At 38.5% G+C, this 26,233-nt stretch overlaps 1 protein-coding gene across 1 annotated transcript in view; it reads left to right on the forward strand.

The window, feature by feature from the left end:
- The first annotated feature begins 5,236 nt into the window (after nt 1-5,236).
- Nucleotides 5,237-26,233, forward strand: part of ANGPT1 (angiopoietin 1) — a 472,143-nt gene continuing 451,146 nt past the window's right edge. Inside the window, exon 1 of the mRNA XM_019974047.2 lies at nt 5,237-5,666. Within this exon, the coding sequence (XP_019829606.2) occupies nt 5,504-5,666 (163 nt within the window). The 5' untranslated portion in view covers nt 5,237-5,503. The remainder of the gene's footprint in view (nt 5,667-26,233) is intronic.

Genomic DNA, 26,233 nt, shown 5'->3' on the forward strand with positions numbered 1-26,233 from the left:
ATTTGCATTGTTTGAAAAAAAAGTAGGCATTTGTTGTTCTTTTTTTTCACCAAAATCAATGTAAATGTAATACAAAGGTAAACTTATCTCATTAGTTGTTGAAATATTTATGCTATCTAACTTCTGATATATAGTGTTTCAGTTGTTGGTATTGGAGGAGGTGATATTTTCTTCATAGTTAAACTTTTCTCCATGAAAAGTTGGGATTGTTTTAACTTTATTTCAACCATTCAGCCTAAAATAACACTATTTGTTAATCTTGTTAACCCAAACTTATTTTATAGCTATTTACTTAGAGTGGATTTCATTTATAAACTCTCAAGATGCCAAAGAAATAAGGTAACTTTTGCCAATATTCTGGATTCATATTTCAAGTCTCTTTGAAACTAAATAAGTCTGTTTATTTCTTTTCTTTTTGAATACACCTGTAAGCTGAAAGTCTGTGATGATTAGCTATTTATCATTGCAGTTTGGAATGCTGATTGTTTTGTTAATTAAAAGCAGATGGTAGAAGCTGGAGAAAGAATGTGTAGCAGCTGATTAGTGGAGTAAATGAATTTGAAGATATTTAACTTCCAGATAATAGATGGGTCAAACACAGTTTATACTTCACTGTGTACTTTTAGAGTAATTCCATGCACGATGTTTGATAATATATCAAGAAGTAGGTGTTTGTTCCTCATCTTCTTTTGCTCTATGTCTCATGACAGAATGCTCAGTTTCCTTGTACAGCATATATACAAACACATTAACTTCAGCTCAACTTGTTTACTTGGGTCACCAGTGGCTTCTTGATAAGGATTTGCTTTGCCGGGGGATAGGTTGAGGCTAAGAATTATGTTGCTCTGATTTTTCTTTATGGAATTTGCTACTGGTTTTCAAAGCCAGCATTCAACAAAGTTCAGTCACCCTACAAAGTTTATCTGTCAGCCTGAAACTTTTCATTTTGTTGCTGAAGAAAAAAAAAGGCCTTCATTAGGTAAAATTAAGTTTCTCAGCAAGTTAGACATGTTTTAAACACGTTCATAGGCTGACCTCCATATTCTCTCTGATTAATGTTAATTAAATTCTAATTTCCACTCCCCTGGAATTGTGAAACCAATTTGAAAGGTGTGGGTAACTTCCCTAATTTCAGCAAACTTGTGTAAGGAATTACTGGCCATAAAGGCTAAAGGATCCAGATATAAATGTAAATTCACTAAAGCACTGAAAATTCATGTTCCATGAAGGAAAGTCACCAACCTGATTTATTTTTCATCATTTTCAGTCATTTTCTGAGAAGTGTCTGCTGAAGTGGAAAAAGTGGGAGAATCAAAAAATATGCTTCTAAGGGTAAAAAAATTCTTATCCTTCTCTGGGTAATCATCCTTTATTTCAAGACTTTTATTAACTTTTTGAGAATAGTTCTACTCTTTTCTTTGTCTATTTCTGCCTTTATAGAGAACGTAGTGCATGATATCAATTATATTATTTCTCATTAAAGACCAATCTGTATGGGTTGAATTGTGCTCCCCTTCCCAAAAAAGAGATATGCTGAAGTCCTAACCACCAATACCTCAGAATATGATGTTAATTGGAAACAGGATCTTTGCAGCTTTAACTAACAAAAACGAAGTGATTAAGGTGTGCTCTAATCCAATATAACTTGTGTCTTTACAAAAAGGAAATCTGGATGAATATATACAAAGAAGGAAGCTGATATGAAGGCAACTACATGATGGCGAAGATGGGACAGACGAAACTGCAAGCCAAGTAATGCCAAAGAACTGCCTACCACCAGCAACTAGAAAGAAGCAAGTAAGGATTCTACGCAGAGTCTCAGATGGAGCATAGCTCTGCTGACACATGGATTTTATATTTCCAGCCTGTAGATTTGTAAAATAATACATTTCTGCTTGTTCTAAGCCACCTAGTTTGTGATACTTTGTTACAGTCACTCAGTGTTAGTCACTCAGCTGTGTTCAACTCTTTGTAACCCCATGGACTGTAGCCTGCCAGGTTCCTCTGTCCATGGATTCTCCAGGCAAGAATATTGGAGTGGGTTGCCATTTCCTTCTTTCGGGGGATATTCTCGACTCATGGATCTGATCAGGTCTCCCACCTTGTGGGCAGAAGCCATACTTTGTTTTAGTAACCCTAGCCAAATAATATAAAATCCACTCACTACCTGTCATGAAAATTTTTCCTTGAGAAAGACATCTGGAAGAATGGGTTAATAATAGAGAATGTAATACTCTGCTTATTAATATATAGCCCTTCGATATATTTTTAGATGCTTTTAAATGTGAATTTCTGTTATTAATACAAAAGCTATGCATGTTCACTAAAGAAAATGTTCAAAATAGTGACAGGTGGTCTGAATGGGTCCTTCCTTGCCCTGTAGTGTTTTCTCCATAGAGCAGCTAGGATGAACTAATTGAAATATTGATCTTGCCTCTTCTCTCATTAAAACCCTTCAATGACTTTTTCATCTCACTCAGAGCAAATCTATAGAATTTAAGTGACTTATAATCCATATAAATCATTACAGTAATTATTCTCAATAAACTGGGAGCATTTGAAAACTGCTGTTGTCTGAGTTCCTTCTTAAATTCAAACAGATCTCTGAGGGTGTGGACTGGGCATGGGTATTTTGAAAGTCTCTCTTGGTGATTCTGAAGTAAGATAAAGAACCACTACCTGTCACAGTTTCTCCTACCCACTCCTAAAACCCTTATTTTTTCTCCTGTTATTTCTTCGACCTCATGTCCTACTACCTTCATCCTGGCTGCACTGGCCTCCTTGCTGTACCTTATAATCCTCAAGCATGCTCTCACTTGCTCTTTGTTCTGTCGCTGCACCATCAGGTATTCATTTACATGACTGGCTTCTTCACTTCATTCAGGTCTTTGCCCAAAGGAAACTTTACCAGTGAAGCCTTTTCTGACCCCTTTAAAAAATACTCTCCACATTCCATCCCCTACTCCTGCCCTAGTGTTCCTTTTCCCCTTTCCCTTCTTTACTTTTCTTCATATTATTTACCAACTTCTGACACATTATGCACTTGCTTATTTTTTGTCACACTCAATTTGAAAAAATGCTCCTTTAGGGCAAGAATTTTGTGTTGTTCATTCTCTACCATGAATGACAAACAGTAGGCACTCAATATATTATGATAGGGTTGGTAAATATACAAAGATATGAATGAAATCATGTCCTAATGGATTCATGTGAGTTCCTTCTCAGCTCTGGAGTTAACTTAGCCTATCAGGACTGTATTAATCATTTTATTATAATAAAATAACACAAGAGAAATTCATAAATGTTTTAACCATGCTTGGTATCCTGACATTTCTATTGTCTACTTTCCAGTCATTTTTCTTTCTTGATATTTTAAAACTCTGCTTTTTCCTCCTACTTTTAAAACTCTGGATCAGTGTTTTCCAAATCCTTTACTTGTATCTTGAATATTGGTGTTGGCCCTGTTCTCATTACACCCACCACTCCCAGTGGCTTCAGTAGTTCTCACTTTGGGTGCCCTTTAGAATATCTGAAGAGCTTTAAGAAATACCAATGAATAGTTCCCACTGTAAACCAACTGAATAAAAATCTCTGAGTTGAGTCTCAGGCATTGATTTAAAAAATTCCTTGGGTAATTCTAACAGATAACTCAAATTCAGAATCAGAGATAGATGCTGAAAACTCAGATCACAGTTTGAACTTTTCCTGATTTGGGGGAATACACACACTATATAAATAAGATGTGAGGAAGCAAGATAGATGATGGATTGTGGAAATGAAAATCAACCAGGGAGAGGCTGCTACTGCTAAATCACTTCAGTCATGTCCGACTCTGTGCGACCCCATGGACGGCAGCCAACCAGGCTCCCCCGTCCCTGGGATTCTCCAGGCCAGAACATTGGAGTGGGTTGCCATTTCCTTCTCCAGTGCATGAAAGTGAAAAGTGAAAGTGAAGTCGCTCAGTGGAGTCCCACTCTTAGCCACCCCATGGACTGCAGCCTACCAGGCTCCTCTGCCCATGGGATTTTCCAGGCAAGAATACTAGAGGGAAGGAAAAAAAATCAGCTATTGTAATACACTAGGCAAGCGATGAGAACCTGAATTTAGGACATTGACAATGGGAGTGTAAAGATAGACACACATTAGGGAGGATGTATCAGTTATCTACTGTTGCATAACAGACTACCTCCAAATTTAATGGGTTAAAAGACAAACAATTACTGATTTTGCTTAAATTATGCAATTTGGCTAGACCTCAGTGGGAATGGCCTGTCTGATCCATGGCTGGCATCAGCCAGATGGCCTCAAAGAGATCTGAAGGATCTACTTTTAAGATGGGTTACTCACATGTCCGTGTCAGATAGGTGTTGACTGTCACTCTGAAGCTTAGCAAGGACTGAGGCTGAGGGCGTTTGTTAAAAAAAAAAAAAAAAAAGTTTTAGTTTAAGTTTCACAAATCTCATGAGGGCCCGGTGGGGTATACATTTGGGAAGATGCCCCAAAACTGGCTCTGAAGGCTCCTCTCAGGGTAAGCCAGCTCTGAGCTGCCTGCTTCTTCTCGGGTCCAAGCCCTAGGCCCGAGGAGTTCTGCATCCTGACCTTGGGCAGAAGGGTCATCGATCAGTGCGGCGCAGAGTGACAGCGACAGCTAGGCAGACGGGTCTGGCTCTCGAAGCATGGTTTGGGCGCGGCCTGGCCTCCGGTCTCACTTCCAGCAGTGCCGGCTTTGCCTGTCCTTCAGCGCTGGCGCTTGAGGGTATGAAAGGCAGTGGCGGCGTCTTGGTGAAGTCCTGGAATGTTTCCTGTTGACCTGTTTGTGGCTGTGTGTGCAGCAAGGCCGCGGGAGAGATCTGCTGGGAGAGCGAGGGCTTTCTGGGTGAGGGTGAGGCCTGCATCTCCAGGATGACTTCTGGCTTCTCCTCAGACTCATGCCAGGGCCAGTGACTGAGGTTGAGACAGTCTTGCTGCGCTGACTCTGTCTCTGCCATACGAACCAGCGCAGCTCCCTTGCCTCCTCTGTCAGGATCATCAAGTAAAACTGGTGGTGCTCCTTCTGAAGCAGCTTCCGCGCCTCCTTGAGGAACCGCTGGGGTCTCGGTGACTGCCTTCGTCTGCAGCTCTTTCCGCGTGTGGAAGCCCGTCAGGTGTTTTCAGCAGGTGTTCCCGTGGCTTCTCGCGGTAACTAGCCGCGACCTCGTCCCGCGGCCATTTTGCTTCTTGTCCTCGCGACCCCTGGAGGTGAAAGCGGTTTGCATGGCTCCGGCTCGCCTCAGGCACCTGTAGAGTCGAGAGCCCGAGAGCTTTGATTCCCCTTCAAATGAGTCTATCCACGGGTTGCTCGGGCTTGCTTCCAGCACAGAGACTGACTTCCAGTAGCACGCAGAGCAAGAGAACAAAAGGGGACGTGGATTGGCTTTTGTGACTGAGCTTTGTAAGTGACAGGGCGTCACCTGTCGCGAAGGCCAACTTCCATTGAAGAAGGGACTCCAGACTCCAGGTCTTGATGGAGGGAAAGCTAGGTTGTAGAAGAAATACGAGGATAGGAAACAGTGCGATAGCCGTTTTAGGGAACAACAATCCTGCACAATCTTGGGGACTAATTGGAAGGGGACAGTGGAAGAAAGTGAAAAAAGAAGAAAGTCATTTACATAAAAGCAACTTTGAAGGTATGCTTATTTGGATTATTATGAAAAATAAAATAATATTAGCTAAAGATGTGGGGAAATAGTTTGTGATATACAGCGTGGAGGGTAATTGCTTCCTTTGATTTTTTGAGAAGTTAAACATGGACAGTTCTTTTGAAGGGCAATAGTAGTTTTCTAAAAGCTTTTGGAGACTGATACTTAGGCTGTTTTTACACATACATACTGTTAAAATTGTTTGTAAGCTTAATTTATTTACTTGTGGTTGTGCTGGGTCTTCGTTGCTGCTGACTGGGGTGGAGGTTACTCTCTAGCTGTGGTGCTTGAGGTTCTCATTGCAGTGGCTTCTCTCGTTGTGGAGCGCTGGCTCAGTGGTTATGACACACAGGCTTGGTCCCTCCATGGAATATGGGATAGTCTTGGATCAGGGATCCAGCCCATGTTTCCTGCATTGACAGGTGGATTTTTTCCCATACTGTTAAATTATTTGAATATACACTTCACCTCAAACAACTGGTACGGTTGGTGCAAAAATAAAACCAAACCAATTACTGTAACTTGTCTTTTAAAAATGAAAAGGTCATAACTTTTTCTTTCTTATTTCTTTTCTCTTTTAAAATAAAAATAGGAAGCCACTCCTTCCAACTCAGTATTATTATTTTAAGGGATTAACACAGAGAATTTCCTGAGTTAACTGTAATCTGTCTCCAATTATAATGCTTCCCTGGTTGATAATACAAAGTGGGCCCAGTGGAATCACATCTTTGTCTTAGGTAAGTTTGCTGTTGGTTAGAAGTGGCAGCTGGAATAATTTTGAAAAATGACCTTCTCATGGTAGTCCCAGGGTCAGCTGCAATAAATATTATGTGATGACAGTAACTGTGATGAGTGGTATCGAAGAGAACACAGAACAGTGTTTTGGGTTCCTTTTGGCTCTTTTATTCCTGTTGGCAAATACTAAAAGAGAGGTTCATGCTCAGCTCTACCTTGTCCATTTGAGTTTTTGGTTCATGTATTAAAGCAGAAGAATGAAGAAAAAGGGGATTGAGAAATCTTTTTTAATGGTTTCATTGAAAAGCAAGTGTACCACACACTTTGGTTTCCTTTTTTTCCCTGGAATGAACTAATCAAACTTCTGCCTAGGTTTGTTGTTTTGCCAGAGTTCAAACTTTGTGAATCATGTGAAAAGAGCATAATGTATCAGATATTTTAGTATTAGGAAAACAGGTGTGTGGCAAAGCATATTAATGCACCTAGCAGTGATTTATTAAATGTCTTTTATGTGCAAAACACAGTGCTAAATGAAATTAGAATCTTGTTCTTATTTAGCTTAGCTTTGGATTCAAGAGTTGGTTTTTGTAACTATCTTTTTCATTAGTCCAGTATTTCACTTTTACTCAGCCAAGTTTACAGATCAGCACATTGCTTACAGTTGGATTCATGTAGTGGCAGATTTTTATTGCTGCTTTCTCTTTTCTCAGTCTTTTCATTGACTATATGAATACATATAAAATCAACACCATTGGCTTTGAAGACATTTATTATAACAATGCATTTGTGAGAGGAAATTTTATGGGACCCATGGCTTACAAACTCCTTGATCTATTTACTCCAGATGATTGGATCCTAATCCTTGCAGGGTGGGACATGTCCTAATGCTTACAGGGTGGGATGAGAGAAGATTTTAAACTTATCAGTCACAACTGGAGTGCACTGCTCCCTCTCAGTGATTATGATCCTCATGTTTATTATTTTTGGCCCTTGATCTACCCAGCATAAAGTTAAAAGTGTACTTATGTGGTAGGTAGTTCTCTTGAAGGAATGACATTCTAACTACTATAACTTTAAAGGTATATTTTCTAAGTTACTAAATTTTAGTGAGTGTGTATATGTGATCTGTCTGTTTTATTCAAATAAATGTACCAATCAGTATTCAGTACAGAAAAAGTTGAGAATACATTTCTTAAAAAAACAAGTTTTCTTAAGTAGTATCCTTATGTTTTAGAAGAGGGCTCAGAATAGTAACATAAATTTTTGACAGAGGAACGAACCTTCTATCTGCATGCTACACACTGGATAGTTATTTGAGAATTAAAGCTGACCAAGATTTGTCTCATGGGCTTCCCTGGTGGCTCAGAGGTTAAAGCATCTGCCTCCAATGCAGGAGACCTGGGTTTGATCCCTGGGTCGGGAAGATCCCCTGGAGAAGGAAATGGTAACCCACTCCAGTATTCTTGCCTGGAGAATCCCATGGACGGAGGAGTCTGGTAGGCTGCAGTCCATGGGGTCGCAGAGTCCTACAGGACTAAACGACTTCACTTTCACTTTCAAGATCTGTCTCATACCCTTGGGGAAGTTGCTGTGGGAGTGAAGAACTTGATTCAGATGTAAAGGAGGATAATGCACCACCATATATGCTATGGTATTTGCATCTGGGAAGGGATGCAAGGGGAGGTATCTTGGAGAAGCGGATACTTGAATTGGCTTTTAAAGTGTGACTAGGAGTTTTCCAGGCAGGAAGAGCAGGGCTTTGTGTTCTAGGCAAAGAATCACATGGAAAAGACACCAAGGAATGAAAAGACACAAGTGCAATTGAAAAGCCAAACCCTAAGGACTTTTAAGAGAATGCCGCACAGGACAAATGAAGGCAGCTCACAGAACTTGGATGGTGTGAAACTCAGGGTAGAGAATGGCAAGGCTTGAAAGTTATTAAGAGCTCTTGAAAAATAAAGAGGGACAGGATAACTGGCTCTTCAACAATAACAACAACAGCATTTGTAAGTCAGACTAGGCAAGAGGAACCTAATATAAAATCAGAAGTATTTCCCCTTGCCTAAAAGCCCTTGCTTTGTGGGGTTTCCACCTACTTTTGTAAGCTCATCTCCTGCCACTCTCCTCCTTATTTACTATGAATTTCTTTTGCTTTTCACACATACTAAGCCTAATCTCACCCGGAAAATTTCACTCTAGGTCAGTGGTTCTCAATCAGGGGTGATTTTACCCTCCAGAAGACTGTCTGAAGTATCTTGAGACATTTTGGCAGTAAGGACTTGGGGAGGGCTGTTGGCATCCTATAATACTGCTAAACATCCTACAATGCACAGGATGATCCCCCATAATAAAGAATTATCAGTTCCAAAGTGTTAGTAGTGCCAAAGTTGAGAAACTTCTAGGTGTCCCCTTGGCATCAGGACTCTTCACTTTGTCAATCCCTGTTCTATTTTCTTTAAGTAAATTATCACGACCCAGTGAATTCTTGTTTATTTGTTTCAATTATTGTGTAGATCCTCTATCAGGACAAAAGACAGGGGCCTGTAGTATATCCCTAGCTACCAGAACAGTGCCTGGCATACTGTGGGTGCTCAATGCTTATTTGTTAAACAAATAGATGAGAGGGTTGCGTTCCTGGTTCTAGCCCTTACCAGCTCTGTGACTTTGGCAGGTTACTTAAATTTTGTAATATTCTTACATGTAAAATGAATTTTTAAAATATTAAGGATTCAAAGTATTTTGAGAAATAGCAAGATAATATAAAATACCTCACATAAAGCAGGTAGATGCTTAATAAGTATTAATACCCTGCAGTATTTGATAATGAAGCAATTATATAATATTGTAACATATTATACAATTATACAACATTGTAGCATCATAACAAATTATAACTAATTAGGCAGAAAATATTTTAAGCTTCATTTCCTATAAAGAAAGAGAAGCTTAAGTATTTAAAGGTATGGACTGGTATCAGATTCCCTGGATTCAAATCCCATCTACAACATTTACTGCCTGTAGGACCTTGAGCATTTGATGTAACCTTTCTGTGCTTTACTTTTTTCATCTGAACGCTAGGCTATTAACAGTGCAGCTATCTCTCACAGGAATTTTAGCTTGGGCTCTCCCAAAATACTGAGTCTGAGAAGAAGGATTATGTGTGGATGGTTTAGTTTGGAAAGTAATTCTCAGACTTCATTAGATCTCTAGAATCGGGAAGTGGAAGGAATAAAACAGGTTGGTCCAAGGGATCATGAGTGAGCATGTAGAAGATGATCTGAGATTCTAATGGGTCCTTCTTGTGAAGCAGTAAAAGATAGTTCAGGGTCATCTCCCTGAGAAAGGGGGTTTATCTATTAGTTCCCTGGTGCCATTAGTCAGCAGTTGTTGCCCTAGAGGGTGTACCTCCTTGAACTTCCAAGTTTGTGCAGGCATCAGTGTGACTAAGAGAGATACCCCTGGCATCCCACTCAGTAGAGGCACCAAGCACTGGTAAAAAACAAGAGACAAGTAATGTGGCTGAGGGGAGGCCAGAGTGGAAAAGTGGGCTGAGAGGATAAAAGTGAGGAACATAAAAATATCTAGGACATCTGGCTGTTTGAGCATTGAAAGATAAGAATAGCATTTACAATACTGGCCACACAAGGTATTGGTATTTTATAAGTATTATATTAGCATTTTTATGATTATTATTTTATATTAAAGTTCTATTGACCTCCTCTTAAGGGTTGATTATGGTATTACTTAGTAGAAAGAACACCAGATTGAGAATCAGGAAACGTTGATCCTGTCAGGTCCACTTGATAAATCAGTTCTTTAATATTTTTCAAATATGCTTTCAGTTCAGTTTAGTTCAGTCGCTCAGTCGTGTCCAACTCTTTGAGACCCCATGAATCGCAGCATGCCAGGCCTCTCTGTCCATCACCAACTCCCGGAGTTCACTCAGACTCACGTCCATCGAGTCAGTGAGGCCATCCAGCCATCTCATCCTCTGTCGTCCCTTTTGGGTTCCTGCAATGTGCAAAGTGCTGAACTTTTGCATTAGAGTATACAAAAGCACAAGCTGGAATCAAGATTGCCAGGAGAAATATCAATAACCTCAAATATGCAGATGATACCACCCTTATGGCAGAAAGTGAAGAGCAACTAAAAAGCCTCTTGATGAAAGTGAAAGAGGAGAGTGAAAAAGTTGGCTTAAAGCTCACATTCAGAAAACTAAGATCATGGCATCTGGTCCCATCACTTCATGGCAAATAGATGGGCAAACAGTGGAAACAGTGTCAGACTTTTATTTTTTTGGGCTCCAAAATCACTGCAGATGGTGACTGAAGCCATGAAATTAAAAGACACTTGCTCCTTGGAAGGAAAGTAATGATCAACCTAGATAGTATATTGAAAAGCAGAGATATTACTTTGCCAACAAAGGTCCATCTAGTCAAGGCTATGGTTTTTCCTGTGGTCATATATGGATGTGAGAGTTGGACTGTGAAGAAAGCTGAGTGCTGAAGAATTGATGCTTTTGAACTGTGGTATTGGAGAAGACTCTTGAGGGTCCCTTGGACTGCGAGGAGATCCAACCAGTCCATCCTAAAGGAGATTGGTCTTGGGTGTTCATTGGAAAGACTGATGCTGAAGCTGAAACTCCAGTACTTTGGCCACCTCATGCGAAGAGTTGACTCATTGGAAAAGACCCTGATTCTGGAAGGGATTGGGGGCAGGAGGAGAAGGGGACGACAGAGGATGAGATGGCTGGATGGCATCACTGACTTGATGGACATGAGTTTGCATGAACTCCGGGAGTTGTTGATGGACAGGGAGGCCTGGCATGCTGTGTGATTCATGGGGTCACAAAGAGTTGCACATGACTGAGTGACTGAACTGAACTGATAGAAAATGATTAGCCATGGTCAGCCCTTGAGGAAGCTGAAATCTGTCAGTGGAGATAAGATAAGTATGCATACAGCTGAAACACTAAGTCAGAAAATAATACCACATTTTGCTTATTCTAAAATGCATACCCCGCTTCCCACCTTGAATTTCATATTTCTGAAATCAAGAGTTTTAATAGATGATATCTCAATTGGATAAAATAAGGTAGATTTTGCTAGAGATTTACCTACAAAATTCCATGGGAATGAAAAGGAGGAGGTGATTATTTCTAACTGGGGAGCTTAGGAGACTGAGGAAAGATATAGAAAGTGAAAATAGTAGGTATATTGGTCAACGTTAGAAAGTGCCTTCTTTTTTTTCTAAAATGAAAGGCTTAGGCTAAACTAGGATTTCCTCTGTTATGTAATCTGAAATTTCAATGATAGGTCTGCAAGCTTGTTGAAGCTGCTGTAGTCACTATCCACATATTCCTCATGAAGAGGAGGGCTTTCCTGGTGGTTCAGATAGTAAAGAACCTGTCTGTAATGTGGGAGACCTGGGTTTGATTCTAGGGTTGGGAAGATCACCTGGAGAAGGGAATGGTGATCCACTTTAGTACTCTTGCCTGGGAAATCCCATGGACTGAGGAGCCTTGCAGGCTACAGTCTATGAGGCTTCAAAGAGTTGGACAGGACTGAGAATGAACACTTTCACTTTCATGAAGAGGTTTATCTGGACTTCCGATAACAAAGAGATCTGGGTGTGGGACTCCTATGGGGCTTCTGGGTGCTCCCAGGGACTGTTATTATCAGGCTGTGGTATACCTGCCAGTATCTACCATCTTCATGAGACTCTGAACTCTGTGGGGCAGGGACTTGTGTCTGTTGGGTGCAGAGTTTTGCCTACTCCCCCATAACTTGCTTGGGATATCAGTAGACCCTCACTGGCACTAATTGAACGAATGTCAAAGGTATTAAGTCTCTTACCAGCACCTACTAATACTTGCTTGGATGCCCAGGTAAACATAAGAAAGTTAAGTCGCTCAGTCATGTCTGACTCTTTTCGACCCCATGGACTGCAGCCTACCAGGCTCCTCCGTCCATGGGATTCTCCAGGCAAGAATACTGGAGTGGGTTGCCATTTCCTTCTCCAGGGGATCTTCCTGACCCAGGGATCGAACCCAGGTCTCCCACATTGTAGGCAGACGCTTTGCCATCTGAGCCACCAGGGAAGTCCCAGGTAAACATAAGCACCAGGTAAACTTAGGAAAATGGAAAGGTAAGTAGATATTTTTGCTACTGCTGTTTGGAGTCTCTAAAACTAGATGATATAATACTTTTTTTTTTCTCCTTTAAGAAACTATTTTTGTTGGTGGTGTTTTACTTGTGACTGACAAGTTCCAAATGGAACCCCCCCCCCCTTTTTTTTCCTTAGAAAGAAAGACTGGTTAAGCAGTTTAGAGTAGCTAAACTGTGTTTAGACCAATTCAAGCCAAACTTGAATGCTCAGCAAGGATAGAATTAGTACTGAGTCCAATGTGAGCCATCTTGGTGACAAAATAAGTAATTCACATGGTTGATTCTTAAAATAATTAATTTCACAGTTTCCATTTTTGGAAAAAGCCCTGGGGATACCTCTGATTCAGAAAAAAATTGATGAGACAGCATTAGAGGAGAAAGAAAATGTCACATTTAGCTTATGAAAAATATTGAGAAACAAACCAGAAAGATTCCCTATTGGTAAAACAAGCAAGAACTGGTAAACTGCCCCCGTGGAAACCTGCCAATATCAAATCTCCTGCAGAGACTTTGCAGACTCTTGTTCATTTCTATTTCATGTAGTTTCCCCTGTCTTTCCAGTACTTCCGTCATCTTTAATCAAGCATAAAATTAAACTGGGAAGCAATCTTCTGGTTTATGTTCCATTGTTTCATCCTCATCAGAGTTTAAAATTACACCTTAGCAAATATTCGTGTCTACAAGATAATGTTCTCAACTATTCTAACCATGAGGAGATTGTACATTCTCAGGAAGAATGTTTTGAACAAACAAATATTATTACTAATCTAATTTTAATAAATTATTATCATTTGAACAGGGAAAATAGTTTAAAAATGTTTAGAGCACTTTTGAAAATCTCTGTGCACCTGTTATACAAAGCTTGAAAATTAGTTGCCCATGGTACACTTGTGGCACAAAGTCTTTTGTTTATCTAGCAAGAGTTCTTTTTAGTTCGGAATTTAAAATTCAGTATATAAATTTTTATATAAAAATTTAAACTTTTGTTTTCTTTTAAAAAATCAGGAAGTCTGCTAGTCTAGGACCTTTTTATCCTGCATTTTTTCATATAGCCAACAAATATTTCCTACATGCCTACTATTTGGCAGGCACTTAATGGAATCACCTAGGACCTTGTGCAGTTATCCGTTTTAATGGGCGGAATGATGGTTGTGTGTATTTTCCAGTGTGCCACAGTCCAAGCCATTTCCGTGAGGCCTACTTTCAGTAGCTATTTATCATTATTGATTGATAATTGACAATTGATTTTCTCATAATGGAGAAAAAAATTTTGTATGGATATCTGGCAAAAACAGTAATTTGTAATCTCTCATAGAGTAAAGTTGCCATTGGAAAATGGCTTTTTAAACCAGGTACTACATTTTAAGGTCTCCTTTTTATCCAGGTGATAAGAAAAATTCTCATTGATGGAATGAAAGTGAAGTAATGGGTTTCATTCTTGAGTGGCCTTTTTTCCCCCAACAAATTCAAACTCATGCTATTGAAAGTTATTGAGAAGCTATGAGCATTGCTAGTAAGGAGGATAAATGAAACACAGGCTCTTTCCTTTCTTCCTGTGGAAAAGACAGACATGTGGACAACCAGTTTGAAGTGATAACCAGAATGAAGCTCAGGTGAGTAGGATAGGACAACTCCTTCTTCAGACCTCAGTTAGCCTTCCCTCCTTCCCCAGCCACTCTCATTGTCTAATGAGCTCACGAACAAAGGCTTCTTCTTTCTTTCTTTTAATTTGGAGAAGATATTTAAGAAAAAAAAGGAAATAGGCTCTCTTCACTCTTTTTCCCTTTTAAAGGTTGTCTTAGAATATCTGAGGTCTTGAGAACCACAAAATGGAAGAAACTTGGATTCCTCAGTTCTATATGAAGAAAGTCAGCCCCTGAGCACAAACACATGCATGGTCTGATACACTGGGATCATGACACCAGCCAGCAATTACTTTGGTAAGATATCATGTTTGTTACCAAAACTGGGAAAACAAAATATTATTCAAGAGAGTGATATGTTTCAATGGAGAAGGCGATGGCACCCCACTCCAGTACTTTTGCCTGGAAAATCCCATGGACGGAGGAGCCTGGTAGGCTGCAGTCCATGGGGTCGCTAAGAGTCAGACACGACTGAGTGACTTCCCTTTCACTTTTCTTTCACACATTGGAGAAGGAAATGGCAACCCACTCCAGACTCTTGCCTGGAGAATCCTAGGGACGGGGGAGCCTGGTGGGCTTCCGTCTATGGGGTCACACAGAGTCGGACATGACTGAAGTGACTTAGCAGCAGCAGCAGATATGTTTCAAAAGTGGAGGAGAAAATTACCTACTCACATCAATAATTTACAATACCTGACTCCTTCAGGCCTTTGAGCTTGAGAATGTTTCCCTTAATGAAACTGTTCAAATCATTGGTTTCCCTGTAATTTCATCCTTGGTCACCTTCTCTATAACAAGAGCAGATTTGATCATAATATTCAAAAAGTTGAAAACAAAGTCTTAAAATTTTAGACAAAAAGAAATGGCTTGAGAACTCATTTCAAACATTTTTTATTCATTATTTTATCTATGGAAAGCTATATTGCTTAATGAAATCAAGGATTAATAAAATTGAAGTCAGCCTGCTGCTGCTGCTGCTGCTAAGTTGCTTCAGTCGTGTCCGACTCTGTGCGACCCCATGGATGGCAGCCCACCAGGCTCCCCCGTCCTTGGGATTCTCCAGGCAAGAACACTGGAGTGGGTTGCCATTTCCTTCTCCAATGCATGAAAGTGAAAAGTCAAAGTGAAGTTGTTCAGTCTTGTCCGACTCTTAGCAACCCCATGGACTGCAGCCTACCAGGCTCCTCCATTCATGGGATTGTCCAGACAAGGAAGTCAGTCTAGAGCCATCTAACCTTGTCCTCTATATCCAGTGTGTGGATTTTCCTCTTTGTTACCTTTAAGTATGTACTACTACTCCTCTATATCCAGTGTGTGGATTTTCCTCTCAGTTGTTACCTTTGAGTATGTACTACTACTTCTTTTTAAGTACTTAGAGTGATGGGAGCTCCGTACCACACAAGACAACTTCAACAGTTTTTGTTGTTAGAATATTTTTACTGTTTTAGATAAAAATCTATCACCAAAACCTACCACTGACTGTAACAAGTTCTATTCTCAAATGCCTATAAGTCAAATAGGATAAGCCTGATTTCCTCTCTGTGTGCCCATGAAATAGCTCTTTGTCTGTTGGAAGATAGATGTTAGATATTATGTCCATTACTAAATCTTTATTTTTCCATACCAAAGAGTCTCAGTTTTTTTCATTGTTACTCATATTTACTATGCCATCACAGTCCTGATTGGCTCTTCCTAGAAATACTACATGAACTTGTAGGTGTATTATTAATTATATATTATTTTGCATTTGCTTTGGGTTATCCTCATCAGGCAGTTGAAACATATTTGAACTTTTTGTCAACTACATGTCCTGTATTTTTCTGGTATTATAGCCTACTACTTGCTATTTGCTATTTCAGCCTAATTAATTAATTCTTCTTCTGTCATTTTGAAGTATTTCTGAAGTTTTCCTACCCTCAATAGTTAAAAATTTATAGTTTCTGCAGTTTTGATCTGATGGAAAAATTGATTTGATTTCCATGGAAAATTGTATGTTTATTTTTTAAGCTTAAACTAAAATTTATAAGAGATTTAGAGGTAACTTCAAATTTAGGATTTTTTTCAGCTCCATTTTTAAACAGATAATTATTTTATCATTTTTTCTTCACATTTTTAAGATACCATTAGATTCATGCATTTCTAAGTGTAATTTCTTACAGAATTTTAAAGATTTGTTTATTCTTATCTTTGTTCAGTTTGAGGAAAAGCCCATTTTGTTTTCAGAGTATCTGATAGGGTGCTTCATGGTTGTGATTAGTTCACAAAAGTTAATGAAATTTTAAAGAAAATGAAGCTCTTATTTTATAACTATACAGACTTCTCTAAAAGAGAAACTCTTGCTTTGTCTCGCTCAGAGGACTTATTTTAGACTAGTAGACATATTGATGTTTCTTTAAACAAATATAGATTTTATTAGTCGAGTTTAAAACTCTACATATCAAGCTTCTTTTCCCTTCAAGTGCTTTCCATTCCTTCCTGATTCTAATTTCTTAAGGTGTTAGAAACTTGTATGGTGTTGGTAGGAAGGGGAATGTGCATATGTGTATATGATTGCCCAGTTGGGTTACTACTGGGAGGTAATCCAAATAGTCCAGGAGAGCTTTATGTTGACTCGTGCTGGTAGTGATCTAAAAGTTCAGTGATTAGTGGTTAGTTGTTAATGCCCTCTTAGCACGGTGACCACAGTGCTGGTGCTTTAGTGTGTCATACTGGGTAGCTGGTGTGCTCAGCTGGGTCTCCATGAAATTTAATGACCTAAGTGGTCCTTTGACCTTCACCCCAGGGACTTTTCTACAATTCATGCCAAGGTCCCTCTTGGGGACTTGTGGATTGACTAATGTGCCCAGCTAACATTTGTAGCCTCTTATAAGATTACAGGAAACTTAGGATTCTCTTTTGTACCAAAGGTATCCACAGAAAACTGTGGTTGTCCCTTGCTCTTTCTAGCCTAGACATGCGTTTGTCTCATTCTTATGGTCTATCTCAGATGGATTTGCAGGTTCTACTGTTAAGCTACTCTAATCAAGGAGTGGTTGACAGTCTTCTATTACTAGATTCCAAGTCCTTTCTCCATTTTCATGAGAGGGAATATTTTGTGGTTCTTTCTGTCTCCCAGTAAGCACCCAGGAAACAGCTAAGGGGAATTACACTATTATTTTCCCTCTATTTTCTGTTCATTTTTTATAGCTGGAGAAACACCAACTTTTCAGGTTTGCATATCTTTCTCCAGTCTCAGCCTGATGAGCTGTTTTTCAAGCCAGATAGTTTATACCATCCTTATTTATTGGTGGTACATAGAGGAGATGGAAGAAAGTATGAGGATGTGGTCAATATATGGCACATGTTGAGGCCACATCTGTCACTCAATTTCATGCAGTTATGAGAGACAACATGCTACTGAAAAACAGATGAGTCATAATGAAAATAAAGAGGAAATCAGAAAATGCCTCCATAAAAATGATGAAGAAAAGACAGTCTTACAAAATCTATAGGATGCAGCAAAAGCATTTCTAAGAGGGAGGTTCATAGCAATGCAGGCCTTCCTCAAGAAATAAGAAAAATCTCAAATAAACACCTAACCTACCACCTGAGAGAATTAGAAAAAGAAGCCCGAAGTGACCATAAGGTAGGAAATAATGAAGATCAGAGAGGAAATAAGTGAAATAGAGATTAATAAAAAATATTATCAATAAGACCAAGTGCTGTTTTTTTTTAAGGGTAAACAAAATCGACAAATCTCTAGCTGGGCCCACCAAGAAGAAGAGAGAGAGAATCCAAAGAAACAAAATAAGAATAGAAAAGGGAGAAAGAACAGCCAGTATTAGAGATTACAGAAATGTAAAAGTCATAGGAAGTTATTATGAGCAATTATATACCAGCAAATTGTACAGTCTAGAGGAAATGGCAATGACACCCCACTCCAGTACTCTTGCCTGGAAAATCCCAAGGATGGAGGAGCCTGGTGGGCTGCAGTCCATGGGGTCGCTAAGAGTCGGACACAACTGAGCGACTTCACTTTCACTTTTCATTTTCCTGCATTGGAGAAGGAAATAGCAACCCACTCCAGTGTTCTTACCTGGAGATTCCCAGGGACGGGGGAGCCTGGTGGGCTGCCGTCTATGGGGTTGCACAGAGTCGGACATGACTGAAGCGACCTAGCAGCAGCAGAGGAAATGGAGAAGTTTCTAGAAACATAAAGCCTACCAAAATTGAGTCAAGAAGAAACAGATAATTTGAACAGCTCTATCACTGGATGTAAAATATTATAGAATCTGGAAGAAAAAAAAAAAAAAACTTCCAGCAAACAAAAATTCAAGACCACTGGGAAATGGCTTCACTGGGGAATTCTGCCAAACGTAAAATGAATGTTTATATTGATATACTCAAACACTTCCAAAAGATTGAAGAGGAGAGAACATTTAAAGAGTCATTCTGTGAAGCCACAATCACCCTGATACCAAAACCAGACAAAGACATTACCAAAAAATAAAACTATAGGCCAATATTTTGAAAATAGATGCAAAATATTCAACAAACCCTGGCAAACCAATTCCAACAAGACATAAAAAGGATCATACACCTTTACCAAACTGGATTCATTCCATGGATGCAAGGATGGTTCAGCATACACAGATGAATCAATGTGATATACCACGTTGAAAAAAGAAAAGACAAAGTTTACATTATTATCTCAATAGATGCACCAAAAGCATTTGGTAAAAATTCAACATCCATTTGTGATAGAACCTCTCACTAAAGTGGATATAGAGGGAATATAGCTAAATAGAATAAAAGCCATTTATGACAAACCCACAGCCAATATAATAGTCAGTGGTGAAAAGCTGAAATCCTTCCTGCTTAACTCTGTAATAAGACAAGGGTGCCCACTCTCACCACTTCTATTCAACATAGTATTGGAAGTCCTAGCCACAGCAATTGGATAAGAAAAAGAAATTAAAGGTATCCAAATCAGAAGGGAAAAAGTAAAATTGTCATTATATGCAGATGTCATGATAGTCTAATAAGAAAACTCTAAAGATTCCACACAAAACTATTAGGAGTAATAAATGAATTCAGCAAGGTAACAGGATACAAGATTAATACACAGAAATTTGTTGCATTTCTTTCACTAACAATAAAATATCAGAAAAAAAAGAAACTGAAAAAATAATCACATTTAAAACTGCAAAAAAAAAAATACCTCCATATAAAATTAACTGAAGAGGTAAACAACTTACATGCTTAGAACTAAAATAAATCGATAAAGGCAACTGAAAATGCTTCAAAGAAATGGAAAGATGTCCCATGCTCTTGGACTGGAGGAATTAATATTGTTAAAATGGCCATACTATATAAAGCAATACACAGATTTAAGGCAATCCCTATTATATTACCCATGACATTTTTCACAGAACTGGAATGTATAATCCTAAAATTTATATAGAACCATCAAAAACCCAGAACTGCCAAAGCAACCCTAAGAAAAAAGAACAAAGCTGGAAATATAACCCTCTTGGGCTTCAAACAGTATTACAAAGCTGCAGTAATCAAAATAGCATGGTATTGTCACAAAACTAGATTAATAGAACAGAATAGAGAGCCCAGAAATAAATCCACACACCTAAGATTAATGATCAGAGTTAATCTTTAATAAAGGAGGCATGAATATACAATGAAAAGAAACATTTTTTTCAGCAAGTGGTTTTGGGAAAGTTGGACAATCTCATGTAAATCACTTTTTTATCCCATATACAAAAGTAAACTGAAAATGGTTTGAAGACTTAAATTCTTAGATTACTCTCCCAAGGAAAAAGAAGCAAAAGCCAAAATTAGCAAGTGGGACCTAATCAAACTTAAAAAGCTTTTGCACAGATAGCCAACAAGCACATGAAAAGGTGCTGAACATCACTAATTATTAGAGGAATGCAAATCTAAATATAATGCGATATCACCTCACACCAGTCAGCGTAGCTGTTATCAGAAAGTCTACAAATAATAAATGCTTGAGAAAGTGTAGAGAGAAGGAGATTCTCCTAAACTGTTGATGGGAAAGTAAACTGTGTAACCACCATGGAAAACAGTATGGAGGTTCCTTAAAAATCTATAAATAGAGTTACCATATGATCCAGCAATCCTACTTCTGGGCTGGAAAAGATGAAAACTCTTAATTCAAAAAGATACATGCATCCCAGTGTTCATAGCAGCACTGTTTACAGTGGGAATCAGTGTGCTGATCACCAGATGAATGAATTCAGAAGATATGGCACATATATATATATGTGTGTGTGTGTGTATGTGTCTATATATATATATATATATATACACACACACACAATGAAGTATTGCTCAGCCATAAAAAGAATGAAAATTGCTATTTGTAGCAACATAGATGGACCTAAAGATTATTATATTGAGTGAGATAAGTCAGAGACACATATGATATCACTTATATGTGGAATCTAAAAAATGTACAATAATTTATTATAAATTTATTGTAAATAAATTTAGTTTAAAAAAAAGAGAAAACAGACTCACAGACATAGAAAACAAACTTAAAATTACCAAAGGAGATAGAGGGGAGAGTGGAGGTAAATTAGGAGTATGGGATTAAGAGATACACACCACTGTATATGAATTAGATAAACAACAAGGGTTTACTGTATAGCACAGGGAACTATATTCACTTTCTTGTAATAACCTACAATGAAAAATAATCTGATAAAAAAAATGTATAACTGAATGACTTTGCTGTGTACCTGAAACTGACACAACATTGTAAGTAACTGTTCTGCATGAAGAAAGTAGTTTCTATGATTCCTATAATCTGTTCATTTGTCTTTGACCTTTTCTTTTTGCTATACAAATCTAGGCAGCTCTTCTATTCTATTTACATACTCAAATTAGCAATGTAAGAAAACATTGTGCACTGGCTGCCATAAAATCATCAACTTGATTTCCTACATTTCATTTGGACATTATTTAAACTTTGCCTAACAGCTGCATTTAAGAAACAGTTTTACATTTTTTCAAAAAATCTGCTTATTTGAATAGATTATCATGCCATTTACCTTAAACGGATATCCTGATTCAGTCAGAATGTTCAGTTGTAGCTAGCTAGGTAGATATCTTCCTTTATCCAGGAAAAATGTAGCACATAAAATCATTGCATTGTCTTTCTGTTGACTTATACTTCTGTGTTTCAATACTAACACCTTCAATTTAATGTGAAATGTATAGTGAGTTAAAGCCTTTTAATCTAATTGTTTTCTCAGGATATTAAAGAAAAATATTATTTTAAAAATCAAGCGAGTTTTAAACACTTTTATTAAAACCACACTTATATCTGAATTTCCTGAATTTGAGAGGTTAATGATGGATTTTTCCTTTATTAGTGTGAAAGGAATTAGAATCTAGAGGTGGTTTGTTGTGTCCACTATGTGGATGTAATAATTCAAACACTACCAAAACTGATCTGGCACAACCCATCTGCTTTTGCTCACTTCGTCTTACTACTTGAATTACTCTAATCCCTGTCATTTATCTACTGATTATGTTATTCTTTTATGGTATTTATTTTGCCAAATAGAAACAGGAAAAGAGTAATTAAAACATGTCAGATGATTTCCGTGAAAAATATTCTGGTAAACCCCAAAGAGAACTAATACCAACCATATTAGAATTCTCTTAGTTTCACAAACATGCCAAACTCTTTCATTCTTTGGGGACCTCTGCTACCTCTGTCTTGGGCTGGTATTTCACCAACTCTTTGTCCTGTTGATTCTCTCATTTTGTACCAGAAGTATTGGATCAGTCCAAGGCATTTATGATTACTAGGATTCAGTTCAGTTTAGTTCAGTCGCTCAGTCATGTCCGACTCTTTGCGACCCCATGAATCGAAGCACGCCAGGCCTCCCTGTCCATCACCAACTCCCTGAGTTCACCCAGACTCACGTCCATCGAGTCAGTGATGCCATCCAGCCATCTCATCCTCTGTCGTCCCCTTCTCCTCCTGCCCCCAACCCCTCCCAGCATCAGAGTCTTTTCCAGTGAGTCAGCTCTTCGCATGAGGTGGCCAAAGTACTGGAGTTTCAGCTTTAGCATCATTCCTTCCAAAGAAATCCCAGGGCTGATCTCCTTCTGAATGGACTGGTTGGATCTCCTTGCAGTCCAAGGGAATCTCAAGAGTCTTCTCGAACACCACAGTTCAAAAGCATCAATTCTTTGGTGCTCAGCCTTCTTCACAGTCCAACTCTCACATCCATACATGACCACAGGAAAAACCATAGCCTTGACTAGACGAACCTTTGTTGGCAAAGTAATGTCTCTGCTTTTGAATAGGCTATCTAGGTTGGTCATAACTTTCCTTCCAAGGAGTAAGCATCTTTTAATTTCATGGCTACAGTCACCTTCTGCAGTGATTTTGGAGCCCAAAAAAATAAAGTCTGACACTGTTTCCACTGTTTCCGCATCTATTTCCCATTAGATTCATCTTATTCGGTATGGAAGATTTCAGAATGCTATAATATGGGTCACTGGTATATCCTTGGTTGCTTTGTGGCACAAATTACTAGGTAAGTTTTAGGCAGAAATTTCTTTCAAATTGTCTGCTGTTTCTTTGTTCCTCAGTCTTTCTGAAGTGGGAAGCAAGTTAAATACTCTTCCAGAAGATGAGGCTAAAACCCCTAATAATTAGAGGCAAACAAGGTAATAGTCACTTGGTCAGTTTGCCTCCTGTGTAGGGTGATTTCCTTTAGTATATTTTCTAGCGATTCAGGGTATTGAAGTTACATTATTTAAAGGAGATAGTTGCTATTATTCCCAAAATAAAATATTTTCTAATGCAAGATGGAAAGTAGAAAGATCATATAATTTGAATTCAAACTTCTGAATTCCAGTCAGTTCAGTCTCAGTCGTTTCCGACTCTTTGCAACCCCATGGACTACAGCATGCCAGGCCTCCCTGTCCATCACCAACTCCTGGAGCATACTCAAACTCATGTCTATTGAGTAGGTGATGCCATCCAACCATCTTATTCTCTGTCGTCCCCTTCTCCTCCCACCTTCAATGTTTCCCAGCATCAGGGTCCTTTCAAATGAGTCAGTTCTTTGCATCAGGTGGCCAAAGTATTGGAGTTTCAGCTTCAGCATCAGTTCTTCTAGTAAGTATTCAGGACTGATTTCCTTTAGGATGGACTGGTTGTATCTCCTTGCAGCTCAAGCGACTCTCAAGAGTCTTTTCCAACACCGCAGTTCAAAAGCATCAATTCTTCAGTGCTCAGCTTTCTTTATAGTCCAACTCTCACATCCATACATGACTACTGGAAAAACGATATCTTTGACTATATGGACCTTTGTTGGCAAAGTAATGTCTCTGCTTTTTAATATGCTGTCTAAGTTGGTCATAACTTTTCTTCCAAGGAGCAAGCGTCTTTTAATTTCATGGCTTCAGTCACCGTCTGCAGTGATTTTGGAGCCCCCTCAAAATAGCCCCCCATGAAGTGATGGGACCAGATGCCATGATCTTAGTTTTTTGAGTGTTGAGTTTTAAGCCAACTGTTTCACTCTCCTCTTTCACTTTCATCAAGAGGCCCTTTAGTTCTTTGCTTTCAGCCATAAGGGTGGTGTCATCTGCATATCTGAGGTTATTGATATTTCTCCTGGCAATCTTGATTCCAGCTTGTGCTTCATCCAGTCCAGCATTTCTCATGATTCCAGCTTAACTAATCATTAGAAGAGTAATCATTTAATTATCTGTGAAATGAGAATAACAGTATTTCATAAATTTATGAAAGTAAAAGTTGCTCCGTCATGTCCGACTCTTTGTGACCCCATAGACTATACAGTCCATGGAATTTTCTAGGCCAGAATACTGGAATGCGTGGCCATGCCTTCCTCCAGGGGATCTTCCCAACCCAGGAATAGAACCCAGCTCTCCTGCATTGTGGGCAGATTCTTTACCAGTTGAGCCACGAGGGAAACCTAAGAATACTGGAGTGGGTAACCTGTTCCTTCTCTGGTAGATCTTCCCAACCCAGGAATCAAACCAGGCTCTCCAGCATTGCAGGCAGATTCTTTACCAACTGAGCTATTAGGGAAGTACTCATAAATTTGTAGAAAGGACCAAGTGAAATGCTGAATAAGTATTTGGTAAAGTGCTGGCCATTAATGGCATCAGTTTTTCAACATTTCGTTTCTATATCTCATTCTGCTCCCAAGTGGGGGCAAAAAGTGATTCTTGGGAGAGGTGAAAAAAACTTAACTTTTTTTAAATATGTAAAGCACATACAAATGTGGCACATAAATAGATACACAGAATATCTGTGTTTTTAAAATTTTATGAGGGGTAATTAAGGGAGAAAATGTCTAGGAAGGCTCTCTTTAGGGATGATAATACCAAAAAGAGTGAGAAATATTACTTCATAAATCTCAGTCTAGAAATTTGGTGTGGGAGAAATGTAACTTCTTATTTCTTGTTCTCTGTTTTATGCTTGTTCTTTGTTTTATGCTCACCTTCTGCCAGGAGAAATAAGTGTAATCTGAGAAATTCAAGGTTTCATTCCCTTCCCTCCTTCCATTCCCAGAATCAAATCTATGCTGAGGAGCTTATGTAATAACAATGTTTGGAGGCTCTGACTCTCCCTTGAATTCTGAGATCTCTGTGGAGTTTATTCTCTCTCTTTCAGCTATTTCTGCCTTTCTAATGCACAAGTCAGGCTGGCTGCTTCCTTGCTACTTTAGAACTGTGGAAATATGGTGGAGTTCTCTGAGGCCTTCTTCCTAGATCTTCCCTCTAGATAGTTCTGCTGTGTTCACCTTTTTAAAAATGAGGAATTCAAAGATTTTGTCTGTGTTTTGAGCTTTATCCAAATACAGGAGCCAAGAATTTCTATCCATTTAGATTCTTCAAAATTGTACTGGTTTTATTGTTACCACTAGCTGGTTACTGCATGTTTCAGCCTAGGGGTAGATGGTTGGGTGGGGTAGGATGTGCAGAATTTACGTCCCTTTTGGGAAAGTAGTCTCAAAGCTAATATTGCTTCCAGGTGTTTTAGAAATGTATTTTGAAATTTAAAGGAAAAAAAAAACCAAACGACTTCTTTGTATTAATACTCTTGTTGTTAGTAATAATCCTATCCTGATGAAATAGCTGCCTCATAATATTATTTAATGGAGAATGGCCACAATATAAAGTAGAAATATGTAGGTAATGGGTATATGCAAGGAACATGTTAGACTATTAAAAAATTACTTCAGAATGTTTCTCTCACTTTGTTAATCCATCATATAGCAAATTATTCTTTTGTAAACAAGAGTATTGAGATATAATTTACCCATTATATGTACAATTAAACAGATTTAATAAATTATACAGTTGTGCAACCATTCAGTTTTAGAACATTTTCATCACTCTGTAGATTATCAAAAGCCCATTTTAAGTCCATCCTGCTTGGATTTTACCATCCTGGTTGGATTTTGTGGATATACCACATTTTGTTTATCTGCTGAATATTGTTAGACATTTGAATTGTTTCTAGCTTTTAATTATGATCAATGACTCCTGTGACCATTCACATGGAAGTTTTTGTGTGGACATAAATTTTCATTTCTCTGTGGTAGATTTCTAGGAATGGATTGGCTGATTTATATGTTAGGTTTACGGTTTATGATTTATGGTTAATGGTTAGCCAGAAAGTACTAAACTGTTTTCCAAAGAGGTGGTACTGTTTTACATTCTGGCCAGCACACATGAGGGTTCTAGTTTCCTCACATCCTTGTCAATACTTGGTATTGTATGTCTTTTAATTACAGTCATTTTGGTATGTCTACTGTCATATGTCATTGTGATTTTAATTTAACAGCTAATGATGTTGCACATCTTTCACATGCTTAATAGCCAATACTGTGTTTTCTTTAGTGAGCTAGCTGTTCAGATCTTTTGCTTCTTTTTCAGTTTTGCTGTCTTTTTTTATTATTGAGTTGTATGATTTGTTTGTATATTCTGGGTCTAAGTC

This window comes from Bos indicus, chromosome 14, assembly GCF_029378745.1.
Source record: "Bos indicus isolate NIAB-ARS_2022 breed Sahiwal x Tharparkar chromosome 14, NIAB-ARS_B.indTharparkar_mat_pri_1.0, whole genome shotgun sequence".
Lineage (NCBI taxonomy): Eukaryota > Metazoa > Chordata > Mammalia > Artiodactyla > Bovidae > Bos > Bos indicus.